The 16,628-nt window shown below is 37.3% G+C and overlaps 1 protein-coding gene across 5 annotated transcripts in view; it reads left to right on the top strand.

Annotated features, from left to right (window-relative positions):
• The window catches only part of Eml5 (EMAP like 5), a 114,606-nt gene that overhangs the window by 77,271 nt on the left and 20,707 nt on the right, over positions 1–16,628 (top strand). For 3 of the 5 annotated variants that reach the window (XR_015045253.1, XM_085830610.1, XM_029484855.2), the window contains exons 25-30: positions 646–822; positions 2,794–2,995; positions 3,604–3,730; positions 6,414–6,518; positions 10,249–10,327; positions 12,065–12,194. Coding sequence is in view for 4 of the 5 variants with exons in the window: in XM_085830610.1 (XP_085686736.1) it covers positions 646–822; positions 2,794–2,995; positions 3,604–3,730; positions 6,414–6,518; positions 10,249–10,327; positions 12,065–12,194 (820 nt within the window). In the remaining variant the exon portion in view is untranslated. The remainder of the gene's footprint in view (positions 1–645; positions 823–2,793; positions 2,996–3,603; positions 3,731–6,413; positions 6,519–10,248; positions 10,328–12,064; positions 12,195–16,628) is intronic. The other 2 variants (XM_085830612.1, XM_085830611.1) reach the window with 1 other exon arrangement.

The following is a 16,628-nucleotide window of genomic DNA, read 5'->3' as shown; positions in this document are numbered from 1 at the left end:
TGGACCAGAGCAAGAGGGCAGACTCAATTCCCAGCAACCACATGATGGCTCACAACCATCTGTACAGCTACAATGTACTCATATACATAAATAAATAAATAAATCTTTAAAAAAAAGAAAAACATGTTTATCACCCATTAAGAGAGACTTAGAGGGCTGGCGAGATGGTTCAGTGGTTAAGAGCGCCGACTGTTCTTCCGAAGATCCCGAGTTCAAATCCCAGCAACCAAACCACATGGTGGCTCACAACCATCTGTAACGAAATCTGATGCCCTCTTCTGGAGTGTCTGAAGACAGCTACAGTGTACTTACATATAATAAATAAATAAATCTTTTTAAAAAGAGAGAGAGAGAGAGAGAGACTTAGATACACAGGAAGCCTTGTTTTGGGGTAATCTTGCGAAGAAGCAGTTTGACTTCTCACTGTGTGCTCAGAAGCTAGGACATATAGTATGTGTATAGTAATCATGTCCTAAATGATATGCTGAAATTCTCTGCAGGCAGTGGGGCTGGGAAGCTATAAAACCAGCTAAGGATTTAGCAACTTTCCTGTTAAATCTTTACTTTTACTGTGACGTAAAAATATTTAAACTTGACATATTAGATGTTAGAATCTTACAGCAGTTTTTTAAAAAATATTTTTAGGTGGAAAAAATTAGTTGGGCAACATGGACAAGTGTTCTTGGTTTATGCTGTGAGGGAATTTTTCCGGTGATTGGAGAAGTCACAGAAGTAACCGCCTCTTGCCTCACCAGTGACAAAATGGTCCTAGCCACAGGGGATGACTTGGGATTCGTGAAGCTGTTCAGATACCCAGCTAAAGTATGTGTTTCTCTTTATCTAATGATACTGTAATGAAAATGGTGGAGGAACTATAAATTTCACTGTTTTACTAAGAGTGATGTATAGATAGTACACAATGTTACATTGCCAGAGGTTTGGAATTGTGATCCCTATTCTTGGCATCTAAAATAAGCATTATAGTTTACTAAACTGTGCCTTGATTTATATATTATGTTGTATAGTGTTTTTTATTATTAAATAAATAAATATCCCTCTCTTGGTATTCCTTTTATCAATATAATTTTATAATTAATTATAAGCATAAATATAACCTTACTGTATACCATTAAGAGTCAATATAAGCTTTATAGATGTAGGGTTTATATCAGAAAAGAAGGCAATAAATAATAAACAGTTAAATATCTATAAAATTAAATAACACTGATTTACTGTGATTTGTTTTTTTCTGAAACCAGATACTACAGATTCTTTACCTCTCTCTAGTCTGTGTTGTTTGATTGTTCAGTTTATTGACCTTTATTCACACTATTGTAAAACAACTTGTGTATATAGTGAAGGTGCATCGACTTTCTGATTGTCATAAACTAAGTTATATATTGTAATCTGGTGTCAGTAGGAACATGAACAGAACTTGAAGTGGGGTGCTGAGATAATATTGTGGCATGGAACTCGTGGTGGCCTCAGCCGCCCTTGTTAGCATCTCCAGATGCTTATTGAAGTGAAAACACAGGTTTTAAACTTCTTACTGGGAACTCAGCCACTCAGGAAAATATCCTAGGCCCAGGGATTTCAGTTTATAGTAAGTATGGAGCTTACCTAGCCTGTTTGATCCCTACGAGGAGAAGGGAGGAGGAGGGACGTGCCTGTAGCAAGAACCACACAATCTTAGGACAGATTTCCTCCTCATTAACAACAACATGAACAACAGCAGGTCTTTATTTCATCTATTTGTGGGGAGAAGCATATGTGCCTTATAGCCTACGGACATGTGGAGGCCAGAGGACAACCTGAGAGAATCGGTTCTCTCCTTCCACCAAGTGTTCTGAGAATTAAACTCGGGGTTAGTGGTGTACCTTTTTCTACTCAGCCTTCTCACCAGACTCCTAATTTTGATTGTCTCCCCCCAAGAGAATTCACTCATTTTCTCTTATTTACTTGTGTGTGTGTGGGTATATGCACACATGTATGTGTGCCTATGAGCACTATATGCCATGGCACATGGAGGTCAGAGGACCCCTGCTGAAGTTGGCCCTCTCCTCCAGTATGGCTTCTAGAGATCACACTCCAATCATTCAACTTGATAGCAAGCACCTTGACATGCAGAACCGCCTCCCTCACCCTTCTGCTTTGTTAATGTGAGAAACTTTATTTTAACAACTTTGAAAAGATGTTCACTTGGGGCTGGTGAGATGGCTCAGTGGGTAAGAGCACCCGACTGCTCTTCCGAAGGTCCAGAGTTCAAATCCCAGCAACCACATGGTGGCTCACAACCATCCGCAACGAGATCTGGCGCCCTCTTCTGGAGTGTCTGAAGACAGCTACAGTGTACTTAACATATAATAAATAAATCTTTAAAAAAAAAATCTATAAAAAAAAAAGAAAAGAAAAGATGTTCACTTAAAACTTACTTATAGTTTACTGATCTCAAATTTACTTGCACAACTAAACTTTCTGGGGCATATAACTTACAGTTCCTTTGGAATTTAAAAAAGTATTACAGTTCTGGAGAATGTAGCTCTTCAGTAGAGTGCCTACTGCCTGCCTATCAGATATGGAACACTAAAAGATAAGAGAGAGGAAGGAGAGAGAGAGAGACTATGTGTGTACTATGTGTATGTAGTACTTACCAATAAAAGCACAAGTGAACTGAAGTTAAATATAATTATATGTGTGTACTTATTGTATATATTATGTATTACCTCAGACTTTAAAAACAAAAGTGTCAATACTAGCATTGGGAAAGAATGTTTGGATTCACTTTATCTTCAGGGAAAATTTGGAAAGTTTAAGAAGTATGTGGCTCACAGCACACATGTCACAAATGTTCGCTGGACTTACGATGACAGCATGCTTGTTACCCTGGGAGGAGCAGATATGTCCTTAATGGTATGGACAAATGAAGTGGAGAGCCATCGAGAAAAGAAGTGCTGTGAGAGTGAAGAGTCTGATATAGATTCCGAAGAAGATGGAGGTATTCCATTTAAAATGCAGAAAAAGTAGCTTCCCTGATTCAACCTACAGAAGTTAAAAAGAATAATCATGTTTGAACAATTGTGTTATTAGTGTTTTGGTCAGCTTTACAGCAAAATTGTTTTTGTGACTCATGACTGGCATGCATTGATGACTTAGATACTTATCATCTGTAAAACAGCTAATCATATTTTAAGTAAGTGCTAATAAAAGCTTTTATATTATTGAACTTTATATTTTAAGATGATTTTGATTTTCTTAATGTGCTAGTAAGTAATATCAGTAATTATAAAAATGCAGAATGGATGAATAACTTAGCCATTCACACTTAACAGTTGAGGGTACATACTAATGTATGCGTACACTTATGTATATAGTACTTTTAGTAAAAATGAGATAATTAAACACATTTTTGTAGCTTGCAGTAATGTACAATTAGTGATAATTAGTAGATATCATTACATATTAAATGTTATTCACATTAATTTTTCTAGTTGCATATTTAGTATGTATCTTTAACAATTTACCTTATAATGTTGGAAGAAGATGAATTTATAAGAATGTAATTGATCACCTTATCATTTAATAATATGTGTATCTTAATGACAGGCTATGACAGCGATGTTACAAGAGAGAATGAAATTAGCTATACCATCAGAGCCTTATCAACAAATATTCGCCCAATGTTTGGAGTCAAGCCTCATTTGCAACAGAAAGAGCCATCAGTTGATGAAAGGTAATAATAAAGTTTAAAGTTTGATGAGGAAAAAGATACTGACATGAAAATTTGAATATTATCTAGATGGATTTTCTATAGAAGTTAATAGCAGGGTTGATTTGTGCAGTTGTGAGCCACTGTTAGAAATTATCTTTAAGTATTTTTCATGTTGACACTATATTTACAAGGAGTTAAAAAATGGTACAGCAATATATAAAGCTACTTTGGTTGGATCAATCTTATTTTCAGGCTTTCATAAGTGTGTGTGATGGACTGGAGAAGAGAGAGAAGTGTGACGCACCTTGAAAAACCCTGTCTGCGCATCCTCAGTGAAGAGGTTGTTTAATGAATGCTATTGTTTAATGAATCTTTCCAAAAAGACAGGTTGAATTAAAGCCTGTCTTTATTGGAAATTACTGTTCTTGACATAGAATCAACATATTCAGAGAAGTTTTATAAAAAGAAAACTTCCATGTGTGTTCCTGTACTAGTACATGTCTGTGTGAGTGTAACTGTGGTGGTCAGAGGTAGACTTTGCCTGTTGGATCTTGTTTTTCAGAAGCCATCCATCTTTTAAAAAACAAAACAAACAAACAAACAAACAAACATGGGTTCTGAAGATTGAACTTAGGTCCTCATGCTGGAAAGGCAAGCACATGGGCTATTCACCAGCCCAGCCAAAAAGTTTTTAGTAACATCTGTGTTGAGAAGAGAGTTTGACCTAATGCTATAAGTGAAGGATGGAGAACAGTAAAGAGACATTTGAGGTTTGGGGCTGCAACCTGGTGATAGAGCACTTATCTGCATGCATATGGCCCTGGGCCATATCCTCAGCATCACAAACAGAGCACAGTAAGCCTATGGCATAGACTTCACATGTGAAGACATTGAAATAGTAAAAGACAGTATCTAGAAGCAATGAGAAACAGAGGGGTGGTTGTGGGTGGGACAGTAGTGACTTCTGGAGAAGGCTGTGATGAGGGAAACTTTATTATAAGTGTACCCAGGCAATGCAGCTCCTTTCTGCTTCATGTGCTCAGTTGTTACATAAAATACTGTAACAATGGTGGGCAGTCATCTACCGCAGTCAGAATGAGCGTGCATTTTGTTCTGTGTGAAGAAGAAGCAAAGTATAAAAGCATTTTTAGGCAAGTTGTTCACACTGTGATCTGAATACTTGTACTAAAATGACAGAGTGAGGAGCTTGCTAGAAGACAGTGTCTAGTACTAAATCTGTACACTTGGAGCCAGTCAAAAGAAATACCCATTTCTGTCATTTACCAGTTATGTGAGCTTGAAGAAAGATTCATCTGTTCTTAAACTGTTTCTTCACTGGCAGAATGAGAGCTATAATCCTTACCTGTGGATTATTTCAAGGTCTAAATAAAATAATAAAAAAAAACAAATTAAGTTAAATATTAAGGATTAAGATATAGATCTTTACTGCTGACACCAGTCTCACTTAATGAAATATAGAGCAAGCTGGGCATGGTGGTGCACATCTGAAATCCAGGGAGGCAGAGGCAGAGCTCCGTGAATATGAGGGCAGCCAAGTTCCAGTCCAGCCAGGGCTACAGAGTAAGAGCCTGTCTCATACAAGAAAGAAAGAATGACTAACCTAAACTACTAATTCTGAAGTGAAATATCCGCAAAGTAATGAGTACTGCCTGAATATTTATTAATTATGGGAATACATGTACACAAACGTGGGTTTCTAAAGTTGAGTACTTGAATAATTATTATTAGTATCATTTAAGGGAAATTTCAGCTCCCAAGCAATGAAAAGTAAAAAGTACCATAATCTCTTTCATAAGTCATATTGATATTTTTCAAAGAAATGTCACCTTTCTTCAGATCAGTTTGTTACATAACCTGACGTTGCTCTAGACGCCGTCATTCTGTCACGTAAAGCAGATTTCCTCTTCATTGGTGAAGCAGTGCAAGCCATGCACAGGGGAAGTTTCCTCTTTTGAAGAACTGTCTAATGCTGTCATCACTGTAACCACTGCTGTTAGTCAGTTTTCTTGAGACACAGTCTGGCTTTGTGGCCCAGTCAGGCCTGGACCTCATCAGTACCCCTGGCTTTCCTCAAGTGCACACTTCCTGCTCTGTGTCGCTGTAAGCCACCAGGCCCAGCTCTAGTTTGGATTTTTTTTTTTTTTTTTTTTGCAGCTAACTTCTCAGAATTATTTCTGAATTTATCTATTTGTTTATTTGCATTTCATCCTCATTTTCTGTACCTGATGTCAATCCTGCTAAGTTCTTTTGAAAATGCTGAGACAGTCAGCAGTGTGGCTTAGAAGAGTCCTCGTTTTCACAGACATGATAACTAGAAGGAGATAAACAGTTACTTCTTCTGCCAGTTCTGAATATGTGACTCAAAGTGAGCTTTACCTATTTAAACAGCTGCCACATATTTTAGTGTTAGCCATTAAATGTTAGTTACTTCATAAGCAGTTAAGCATCGAATCATCTACTTTATAGGAAATACTTCTGATGACAATTGATTACTATTATATTTAGTTAATACTTCATGATTATTTTTCTAAATGATTTTAATAGTGATATAAGTTTCCTTTTCAATAAATATTTTATAGCAAATATTTTGTATCTAAGGTGGTTAACTCTTAATAAGATTTCTAGTATTTTAATTAAAATATCCAAAATCTGTAATAAAATTAGAAATGTTGTGTTTTCTTAGTGTTCTCCTGATGTTATTTTATTCTGCTTGCTCATTGTCATATGGACTCACCATCAATTTCCTATTGTTCCTCTTCTCTTCTGCTCAAAGACAGGGGGTAGTAAGGTAAGTGTTTTATTAAGGAACATATTCTGTAAAATGTTTAGTATTCTATTTTGATCCTTATATCCAGGCACTAACTTTTTCTATAAAACATTTAGTTGCACTTGCCAAAAATAATTAGAAAATGAAACCTGTGTTGTAATTTTGAAAGTAGGACTTCATTACAAGTTAGTTTTACAAAGGATTTTTCTTGGACTGAGAAGATTATCAAGTTAATGAACATATGTTCTGTGTAATAAAATTTAATATATTCATGCATTTAAAAATATTAAAATAAGATAAATATGGTATTTTTATGTTTAACAATATTACATGGATAAGAAAGTCAGTTGGAGTGCTGGCTTTCTGGCTTGCAGCTGCCTTCAGTAAGCTGAAAGTCCTCAGAGCACCTCTAAAGGAGACAACATGGAAATTGTCGATTTTAGAAGTAAGAAAAGATCACTAATTCTAGAGGAGTGACGGGTGAAAAGGATGAGAAGTGCACTTGAGACTAGATTGTTCAGGTGTCCAGCTGCTACTCTTGAATGTCCAACAGCAGAAATCATCTGGGAGACTCATTATGCATTTTCAACAGAATAATATATGCAAAGATGAGTTCAGAGTGTGCCTTTGATCTCTGAAGAGGCCCACATAATCTTCCATGAACTTAACTGGGCTGAGGCATCCAGTCCTAGGCCCATCTGTGAAGTACTGTATTCAGTACTGTACTCACTCCATATTAAAGGAGAGCAGAAAGCACAGAGTGAAGCGAAGTCTGAAGGCTGCTTCTGAGAACACTCAGTTATTTAGGAGTCACTGGGTTAGAAAACATGGAGCTAAGTAGAGAGGAATTGCAGTCACAAGTGCGATGTCCTGTGCTTGGATCACCATCTGCCAGGAAGGCGTCATAGCAGACTCCTGTGATCCCATTCAGTTCTGTTAGTGATTTTTTTACCATCACCCTCCTCCTGCCCCTAGGTCTGAATCCAGGCCTCAGGTGATAGCCAGTGTTCCAAAACAGCTGCATCCTCACCCTTGTGGTTTTATTTCATTTTATTTTGGTGTTCTGAGACAGAATCTTAAGTATATATAGTCAAAGCTGAATGAAATTTGAGGTCCCTTCTTAGCTGTCCAAATGCTGGGATTTCAGACACCTGCCAAGCTTTGTTCTCTTATTCAGGGAACTATTCCCTTTTCCCAAGAGTGGGAGTGAGAGAGATTTGCTCTGTGGCTCTGGCTGCCCTGGTACTAATAGTGTCACTTAGGCTACCCCTGAGCTCACAGCAATCCTCCTGCTTCAGCTTCCCAGAGAGTGCTGGCATTATAGATGAACACCACCACACTCAGTTGGCATTTTTCTCTTTAACAATACTTTGGTAGCTAAGTCTTAAACTTGCCCTGAATGATGACCAAGTCTGTTTGCTTGAGTTGGTACCTGGAGACCTTCTTAGATATGAATGATGGTCTCATTAGATAGTTTCCTTAAAGGCGGCCCCAGTGATACCTAGCTAAGGGCCTCTTCTTCTGAATTCTTCCTTTCTGAATTCTCTCATGTCTTCCTTTTTTATCTTCTGATTTCTATGCCATTAATGGAATAATTGAAACTCTTCTTACATACAGTAATAAACAAAAAACAAGTCTTTATAGTTTATCTGCACTAAACCTAATAATATTTCATTATGAACAATACTGTTATAATGTTTGAAATTCTAATATATGTGATAATCCTTCTCCTTTTTCCTTTGCTGCTGAGAAGAGGATCTAGGTAACCCTCTCTTTGTTGTTTATGAGAATAAATTTTGTGTTTTGATCACCTCTCCTACTTGCCGTTAATAAGCAGTGCTGCTTTGTTCTTCACCTTTGTTTCTGCTTTTCCTCCCTCTAAAGGCGTCTTCATTATTTGGCTTACATAAGTCACTCTATTACTAACATTTTATCCAAATTGAATAGTTTTTAAGTCAAAGTTGTAAATGAAAGTTCATTTTAGGCAGTAATATAATTTATGTAAATAGCCCTTATAAAAACTAAAGTAGGCTTAATTGCTGTATGTGATTATAGATAAAACTTGTGAATGGAATTAGAATTAAAGCTATCAGATACTTAAAATTTGAATAAAGTTTACCAACAACATTGACTTGGAAAAAAAGTCACATTTTCTATCTTCTTTGAATTACTCCTGGTAGGGATATTCTTAAATGTTAAGTATTATAAATTTAATTCTGTATTTATGGACATTCAAAAAATATGAAGGTTTTCACTTTAAATTCCTATGAGAACTTGGAAACTTACATGTTCTCTACACTTTTATGACACCAGTCAGTTTTGCTCGTACATACTATTCGTGCTCTATGTGAATATATACATTTATTTAACACTGTTTTACAGTACTCGGGATGAAATGTAGGCTTTGCTTATGTTAGGCCACCATGCTACCTCCAGGCCAGCTCTCTGACAGCCTGCATTTATTTAGAATGCATGTTCCGTATGCAGCCCTCGGGCTAAAGCAATGGCTCAGTGGTTAAGAGCACTGGCTGCTCTTACAGAGGAATCGCTGCTTTCAGTCCCTGAACTCCATGGTGGCTCCCAAACATCCTTAATTTTTAGTTCTAGGACACCGGACATCTCTTCTGACCCCTCTGGGCTCCTACATGCATGTGATGCCCATACATGCACTAAGACATGTACCAACGTGTATGTACATGCACATACACACACACATACACACAATTAAATATTTTTTAAAAGATGTAACACTTCTTTTAGCTTTGCAAATCTGTAACTTGACAGTAATTCTGTAAACTATTTATATGGCTTTAATAAATTATTAAGTGTTGGACGTGTTTATAAAAATAATGAGTATCATTCCTAATTTAGTTATAAGTTGAATATTTAGATTTTAGAGAGAAGTTAATGAATGATTTAGATTCAGTGTTCAGATTACAAAATATTTGAATAATAGTTGAGATGGACTAGTAAGTGGCTTTTAAAAATTAAAGGTTTTACCAAAATGCCCTCACAACTATATAATTCAGAATATGAATCTGTGCCCAACTGGAATAGGGAGCATTTTAGTAGAACTTGAGCAGATAGGGAAGGGCTTGACTCAAGAACCATGATATAGGGAAAGGGGATAAATATTCCATAAGCAGATTAGGGAAGAGGGCAATCTGGGGACAGTAGCTGTGGTAATGACCTTTGGTAGGGTGTTGTATGGTTTTCATCGCTTTATGATGATAAAATGTCTTCCTGAATACCTTCCTGGTGCTGATGCTGGAAGTCAGGCAGGGATGCGTAAAGGGCATGGAATGGGAGCATGGAGGGATGTATAAATTTGAACTCATGTGAATTGTGTTACCAACAGTGTAGAAAGTTCATGGAAATGTTATCTAAATTCTCTGTTCAGAATGTTTTACATATCTGCTATGTGAGTCATACGGGAGGCTTTAGAACAGTAATTCAGACTTTGATAATAATCTATCTATCCAGAAATGTTTTGAGTATGTCAAACTAACATTCTTACATTTGCCTATTCTTATGCTGGTTTATTTACAGTATAAGACATAGACCAAAGGTATTAAAAGTAAAAATGAATAAAAATGTTGTTTCTTTCTGCATTAGAAGTTATAAAGAAGTAGAGAGAGCACAGTCTAGTAGAACGAGAGTGAGCTCCCTTTGGTGAGGGTGACATGTCTGGAAGCTAAGGTTGGGAGACCCAGTGTGATCTGCCTTTCTGCCTTCCCCCCATCTCTTCCAGGCCTCCAGTGAGTAGGGCCCCACCACAGCCAGAGAAACTTCAGTCAAACAATGTTGGCAAGAAGAAGAGACCTATAGAGGTAAGGCAAATGAATTTCCCAATATTCCCATGCTTCCTTTATATAAACATTTAAGTGTTTCCATTAATTTTCATGAAACCAGGTATATTGCATTATCTTTTCCTGGATGGTTGTAAAACTTGGTTGCTTAATTCTTACTCAAGTTTGAAATTTGGATTGATAACCTCTGCATCTCTTAATTTCAAATGAGTCCTTTACTCATACATAAGTAATGACTTTGATTGATCTATATCTTAGAGAATGTAAATTTATATGAATGGTTTATGGCCTAGGGAAGCAAGACACCTTGGTGGTGTCTTAGAGTTAGTAAGTTGATTTTATAAGTTAAAGAGTAAATGTAGCCGGACCCCCTAGAGGTCCTAAGGACTAAACCACCAACCAAAGAGTACAGGTGGAGGGACCCATGGCTCTAGCTGCATAATTAGCAGAGGATGGCCTTATCTGGCATCAATGGGAGGGGAGGCCCTTGGTCCTGTGAAGGCTCAGTGTTCCAGCTTAGGGGAATGCTAGAATGTGAGGTGGGAGTAGGTGGATGGATGGGGGAGTACCCTCATAGAGGCAGGGGGAGAGGGAATGAGATGGAGGGTTGTGGAGGGGAAACCTGGGAAGTAGACAACATTTGAAATGTAAATTAATAAGCCCCCACTCCTGAAGAGTAAATGTACTATTTCAGGACCTTTTTACCTCATGTGATACATTTAATATATGGAGATTATTTCTCCTTATCTCTTCAATCAACAGACCTTTTCACAGGCATTTCCTAATGCCCAGGGGCAAACAAGCAAACTATGCTAGGTTTGCTATAAGAGGGATTAATGATTGTAGCTCTCTCCCACCACTCAAAGGCAATGAAAATGAATACTTCTAGCTGTAGGATTCTCTGTCAAAACTTTACCATTATTTGTTGGAAACCACTTTGGTTTCTCCTGAGTTTCTAATTTGGACATAATTTATCTGAAGTATGTAGACCAAGCACCTAGACTAACAATGAATACAAACTGCAACATTCCTTTGGACATAAGAAATGTGTCCAAATGAGATGATCGACCCTGTGAGTCCCTTCTCCTTTCTATAAGTTTATATTGAAAAATATGGAATGTGTGTTTCCATTGCTGAAGGCATTTTACATAAAAAATATGTCTTATGGTTGTTCCACCCATGAAGTCACGCAGTGGTGGTCACCTGCATAAGACTGGTCCCACCAACACTCCACCATCAATAGGGAAGGTGCTCAGAGGCCCCTCTCCCTGAGCAGCTGTGTACAGCAGGTGGGGGGGGGGCAGTCAATGAAATCATGTTCCTCAGGGGTGCAACTCCTGGTAAGTCTCCCTTTTTTGTGTAAATAACCACTACTCGTGCACATGCAAACAGCAGCAATCAAAGACAGTGGGGTACCAAAGATAAGAAAGCAGGAGGGGACTTTTGGGGAAGAAGAGGTTCAGTGGGAGGAAGGGGAGGGTGATAATGGGATAGTGGGAGAAGATGAATTATGTCAAAGAATGTATATATACACACATGTGTGTATGTGTGTGTTTACATGTGTGTGTTTCATATGTACATGTATGTTTATATGAAATCATGAAAGGCTAATGAAACTTTTAAATGTCTAGCTTAATTTTGGGTTAGAAATTTACAAAATACCTAAACCACTTTCTTCTTTGTCAGAAAGTACTCATACTATCTATATCACATTTAGGCTGAGGAAGGATGTAATGTACATTTTTGACATTGTTACAGGACCTTGTGTTGGAGCTTGCTTTTGGCTATCGGGGCAGAGACTGCAGGAACAATGTGCACTATTTAAATGATGGTGATGATATAATTTATCACACTGCCTCTGTTGGAATTCTACACAATGTTGCCACAGGTAGGTCGTTGTAATTTTCTGTACACACACTCTTTTTAATTTAGAACTTCTTACTTAGCAGCGTAAAATTATTTGTTAAAACTATGAGTAGTAGTTAAACTTATTTTACTTAACTTTTAGAGGTTTTTGTTTGGTTTGTTTTGTTTTCAAGACAGAGTCTCATTATGTAGCTTTGGAATTTTGGAGGGTTTTGAGGTAGGGTCTCAGTATGTAGCTTTGGCTAGCCTGGAACTTCCTATGTAGACCAGGCTGACCTCTAACTCAAACTCATAGAGATCTGCCTGTCTCTGCTAGGGTTAAAAGTATATACCAGTCAGATAAAGTGAGGGCAGGTAGCACTAGAGAAAATCAGATGGCAGGAGGCAAATGCAAGAACCTTACCAATAGAAACCAAAGTTACTTGGCATCATCAGAATCCAATTCTCCCACCATAGCAAGTCCTGGATACACCATCACACCAGAAAAGCAACATTCAGATCTAAAAACACTTATGATGGTGATAGAGGACTTTAAGAAGGTCATAACTCCCTTAAAGAAATACAGGAGAACACAGGTAAACAGCTAGATTTTTGTGTTTCCTCTTTAAGGAATTATAGGAAAACACAATCAAAGAGGTGAAGGAAAGGAACAAAACCATTCAGGACCTAAAAATGGAACTAGAAACAACAAATCACAAAAGGAGACAACCCTGGAGTTAGAAAACCTAAGAAAGAGATCAGGGGTCATAGATGCAAGCATCACCAACAGAATACAAGAGACAGAAGAGAGAATCTCAGGTGCAGAAGATACCATAGAAAACATTGACATAACAGTCAAAGAAAATACAAAAAGCAAAAAGCTCCTAACCCAAAACATCCAGGAAATCCAGGACACAATGAGAAGACCAAACCTAAGGATAATATGTATAGAAGAGAGTGAAGATTCCCAACTTAAAGGGCCAGTAAATATCTTCAATAAAATTATAGAAGAAAACTTCCCTAACCTAAAGAAAGAGATGCCCATGAACATACAAGAAGCCTACAGAACTCCAAATAGACTGGACCAGAAAAGAAATTCCTCTCGACGTATAATAATCAGAACAACAAATGCACTAAATAAAGATAGAATATTAAAAGCAGTAAGGTGAAAAGGTCAAGTAACATATAAAGGCAGAACTATCAGAATTACACCAGACTTCTCACCAGAGACTATAAAAGCCAGAAGATCCTGGGCAGATGTCATACAGACACTAAGAGAACACAAATGCCAGCCCAGGCTACTATACCCAGCAAAACTCTCAATTACCAGAGACAGAGAAACCGAAATATCCCATGACAAAACCAAATTTACATGATATCTTTCCATAAATCCAGTCCTACAAAGGATAATAGATGGAAAACATCAACACAAGGAGGGAAACTACACCCTGAAAAATCAAGTAGGTAATCTTTCAACAAATCCAAAAGAAGATAGCCACACAAACATGATTATACCTCTAGCAACAAAAATAACAGGAAATAACAATCACTTTTCCATCTTAATGGACTCTTCATATCTCTTAACATCAGTGGACTCAATTCCCCAAAAAAGACATAGACTAACAGACTGGATACGTAAATAATACCCAGCATTTTGCTGCATATGGGAAACACACCTCAGTGACTAAAACAGACAATACCTCAGAATAACAGGTTGGAAAACAGTTTCCCAAGCAAATGGTCCCAAGAAACAAGCTAGAATAGCCATCCTAATATCAAATAAAATCAACTTTCAACCAAAAGTTGTCAAAAAAGATAAGGAAGGACACTTCATACTGGTCAAAGGAAAAATCTACCAAGATGAACTCTCAATTCTGAACATCTATGCTCCAAATGCAAAGGTGCCCACATTCATAAAAGATACTTTACTAAAGCTCAAAGCACAAAGCACACCCCACACAATAATAGTGGGAGAGACTTCAACACCCCATTCTCATCAATGGACAGATCATGGAAATAGAAACTGAACAAAGACACAGTGAAACTAGCAGAATTTATGGACCAAATGGATCTAACAGATATTTGTGGAACATTTCATCCTAAAGCAAGAGAGTGTACCTTCTTCTCAGCACCTCCTGGTACCTTTTCCAAAACTGACCACATAATTGGTCACAAAGCAGGCCTCAGCAGACACAAGAAGATTAAAATTATCCCATGCACCTCTATGAGATCACCACGGACTGAGGCTGGTCTTGAATAGCAATAAAAACAATGGAAAGCCCACATACACGTGGAAGTTGAACAATGCTTTACTTGGTCAAGGAAGAAATAAAGAAAGAAATTAGAGTTTTGGGCCGGCAAGATGGCTCAGCAGGTCAAGGTGCTTGAGGCCAAGTCCAAGGCCATGAGTTCAATCCCTAAGACCTACAGAGTAGAAGGAGAGCAGGAGAGCATCAAGGCTTACAAGTTGACCTCCGACCTCCACAGCCATACTGTGATACACACATGTCCGGCCCACCCCCGGTTAATAACTGTAATAAAAATATATTTAAAAAAAAGAAATTAAAGACTTTTTAGAATTTAATGAAAATGAAGACAGATCATACCAAAACTTAGGGGACACATTGAAAGCAGTACTAAGGGGAAAATTCATAGCTCTAAGTGCCTCCAAAAAGAATGTGAAGAAAGCATTCACTAGCAGCTTGACAGCACACCTGAAATCTCTAGAACAAAAAGAAGCAAATACACCCAAGAGGAGCAGACCACAGGAAATAATCAAACTCAGGGCTGAAATCACCAAATAGAAACAGAAAGAACTATACAAAGAATCAACAAAACCAGGAGCTGATTCTTTGAGAAAATCAACAAGGTAGATAAACCCTTAGTGAGACTAACCAGAGCGCACAGAGGCAGTATCCAAATTAATAAAATCAGAAATGAAAAGGGAGACATAGCAGTGAAATACATCTTAAAATAATTATTTTGTTTGTTGAATATTAACAGTTGAAAATATTCATTAATGATATTTTTAGGGCATTAAAGGATATGAATATAAAAGTTGAACAAAATTTTGATGTATTATTTGATTCTCAAAATACTCAATATTATTAGTATGTATGATATATAAAAATGCATTTAAATAATAAAAAATTTTGAGAAAAAAAGTATATACCACAACACCTAGCCTCAAATACTGTTTTTAAAAGATGAAAGATTTGTATGTTCTGAGGGGAAACCAGAATAAAAAATAATATTTTAAATGTATGAGAAATAATCTAAAATAAGAATATTTCATATTATAGTTGTTTGTATCTGTTTTGAGATAACATTATTATATAGTCAAGGTTAAAACTCTGTGTAGTCCAGGCTAACCTCACTAGCCATTTTTCTGCCCCAGGTTCCTCAGTGCTTTGCCACTGCGCCCTGTAATATTTTAGTCTTAAGAGAGTATGATCCAGCAGAAGAGCATTTTATAATGCTAAGTCTCCACGGGGCTCTAATAGGAATGAAAGCTTACTATATTTAAAAACACATTTTATAAGGAAGAAAATGATTGTACAATTAAGACTTTCTTTTCCAACACCTTCAGCATGAGAATAGATGGTTTGGGATAACTGTCTTTGAAAGTGGCAGCAAGTGGCTTGCTAAACAAGTAGTGGCTGTGATGGGAGTAAACTGGGTGATTTTCCTGAGGCTGTGGAAAGCTCAGAACACTAAGAAGGCTACTGGCCTCGGCTGTACTGGTTATCCTGTGTATATAATCTACGAAGGTGAGAAAATACCTCTTGGTGTTTATTTGATTGGTTTGATGAAGAGCAAATGAAGTTCTCCTGGCATCATGTGATGACCACTCTGGTGAGCTAGAGTGGTAATTTTGCTTTCTTTTATGTAATTATAAACTTCATAAAGCCTACAATTGGAAGTAGCAACAGATGTTATCCAGTTCAACACTTCTTTTTTCCCTCTGAGTATATATAGAGCAGGTAGATTGTGTGAATCAGAATTCCTGTCCCTTGGTCATTACTAACTGTAATATGATCTTTGTGCTTTGGCTTCCTAAAGTAAAGGATTCACCAAGGTCCCAATAAATCAGTAGCAGTTTGCCTCTTAATAATTTGTTTTTTTGAAGATACTAAGAAAATCCGTCCTCTCTCATGGTTTCTGTATCCTTTGGGAGAATGAGCAAAAGTAAAATAGGACAGCCAAGAAGGAACTAGACGGATAGACACGTGACACTCATGTTTATTCTTAGGTTCCTGGTTTGTGATGTATTTGGGAGGGAGGACAGAGGAGAGGAGGCCCTACTTTAGTTTTGAGTGTTTTCCATCAGTTTGGGGGTACATTGTAATGTTCAGTGTCCTAAGATTCTCTGCTAGCCTGTTTCCCAGCAGTTTAACCAGCAGCCCATAATTAACTGTTTGTTCTTCTCACTGGACCCTCAGCCCAGGAAAACACAAGGCATGTTCTAATTTGAGAA

Source organism: Mus caroli, unplaced genomic scaffold, assembly GCF_978045245.1.
Source record: "Mus caroli unplaced genomic scaffold, Mus_caroli_1 scaffold_14, whole genome shotgun sequence".
Lineage (NCBI taxonomy): Eukaryota > Metazoa > Chordata > Mammalia > Rodentia > Muridae > Mus > Mus caroli.
Note: the sequence above shows the minus strand (reverse complement) of the source record. Positions and strands in the feature narration are given on the sequence as shown.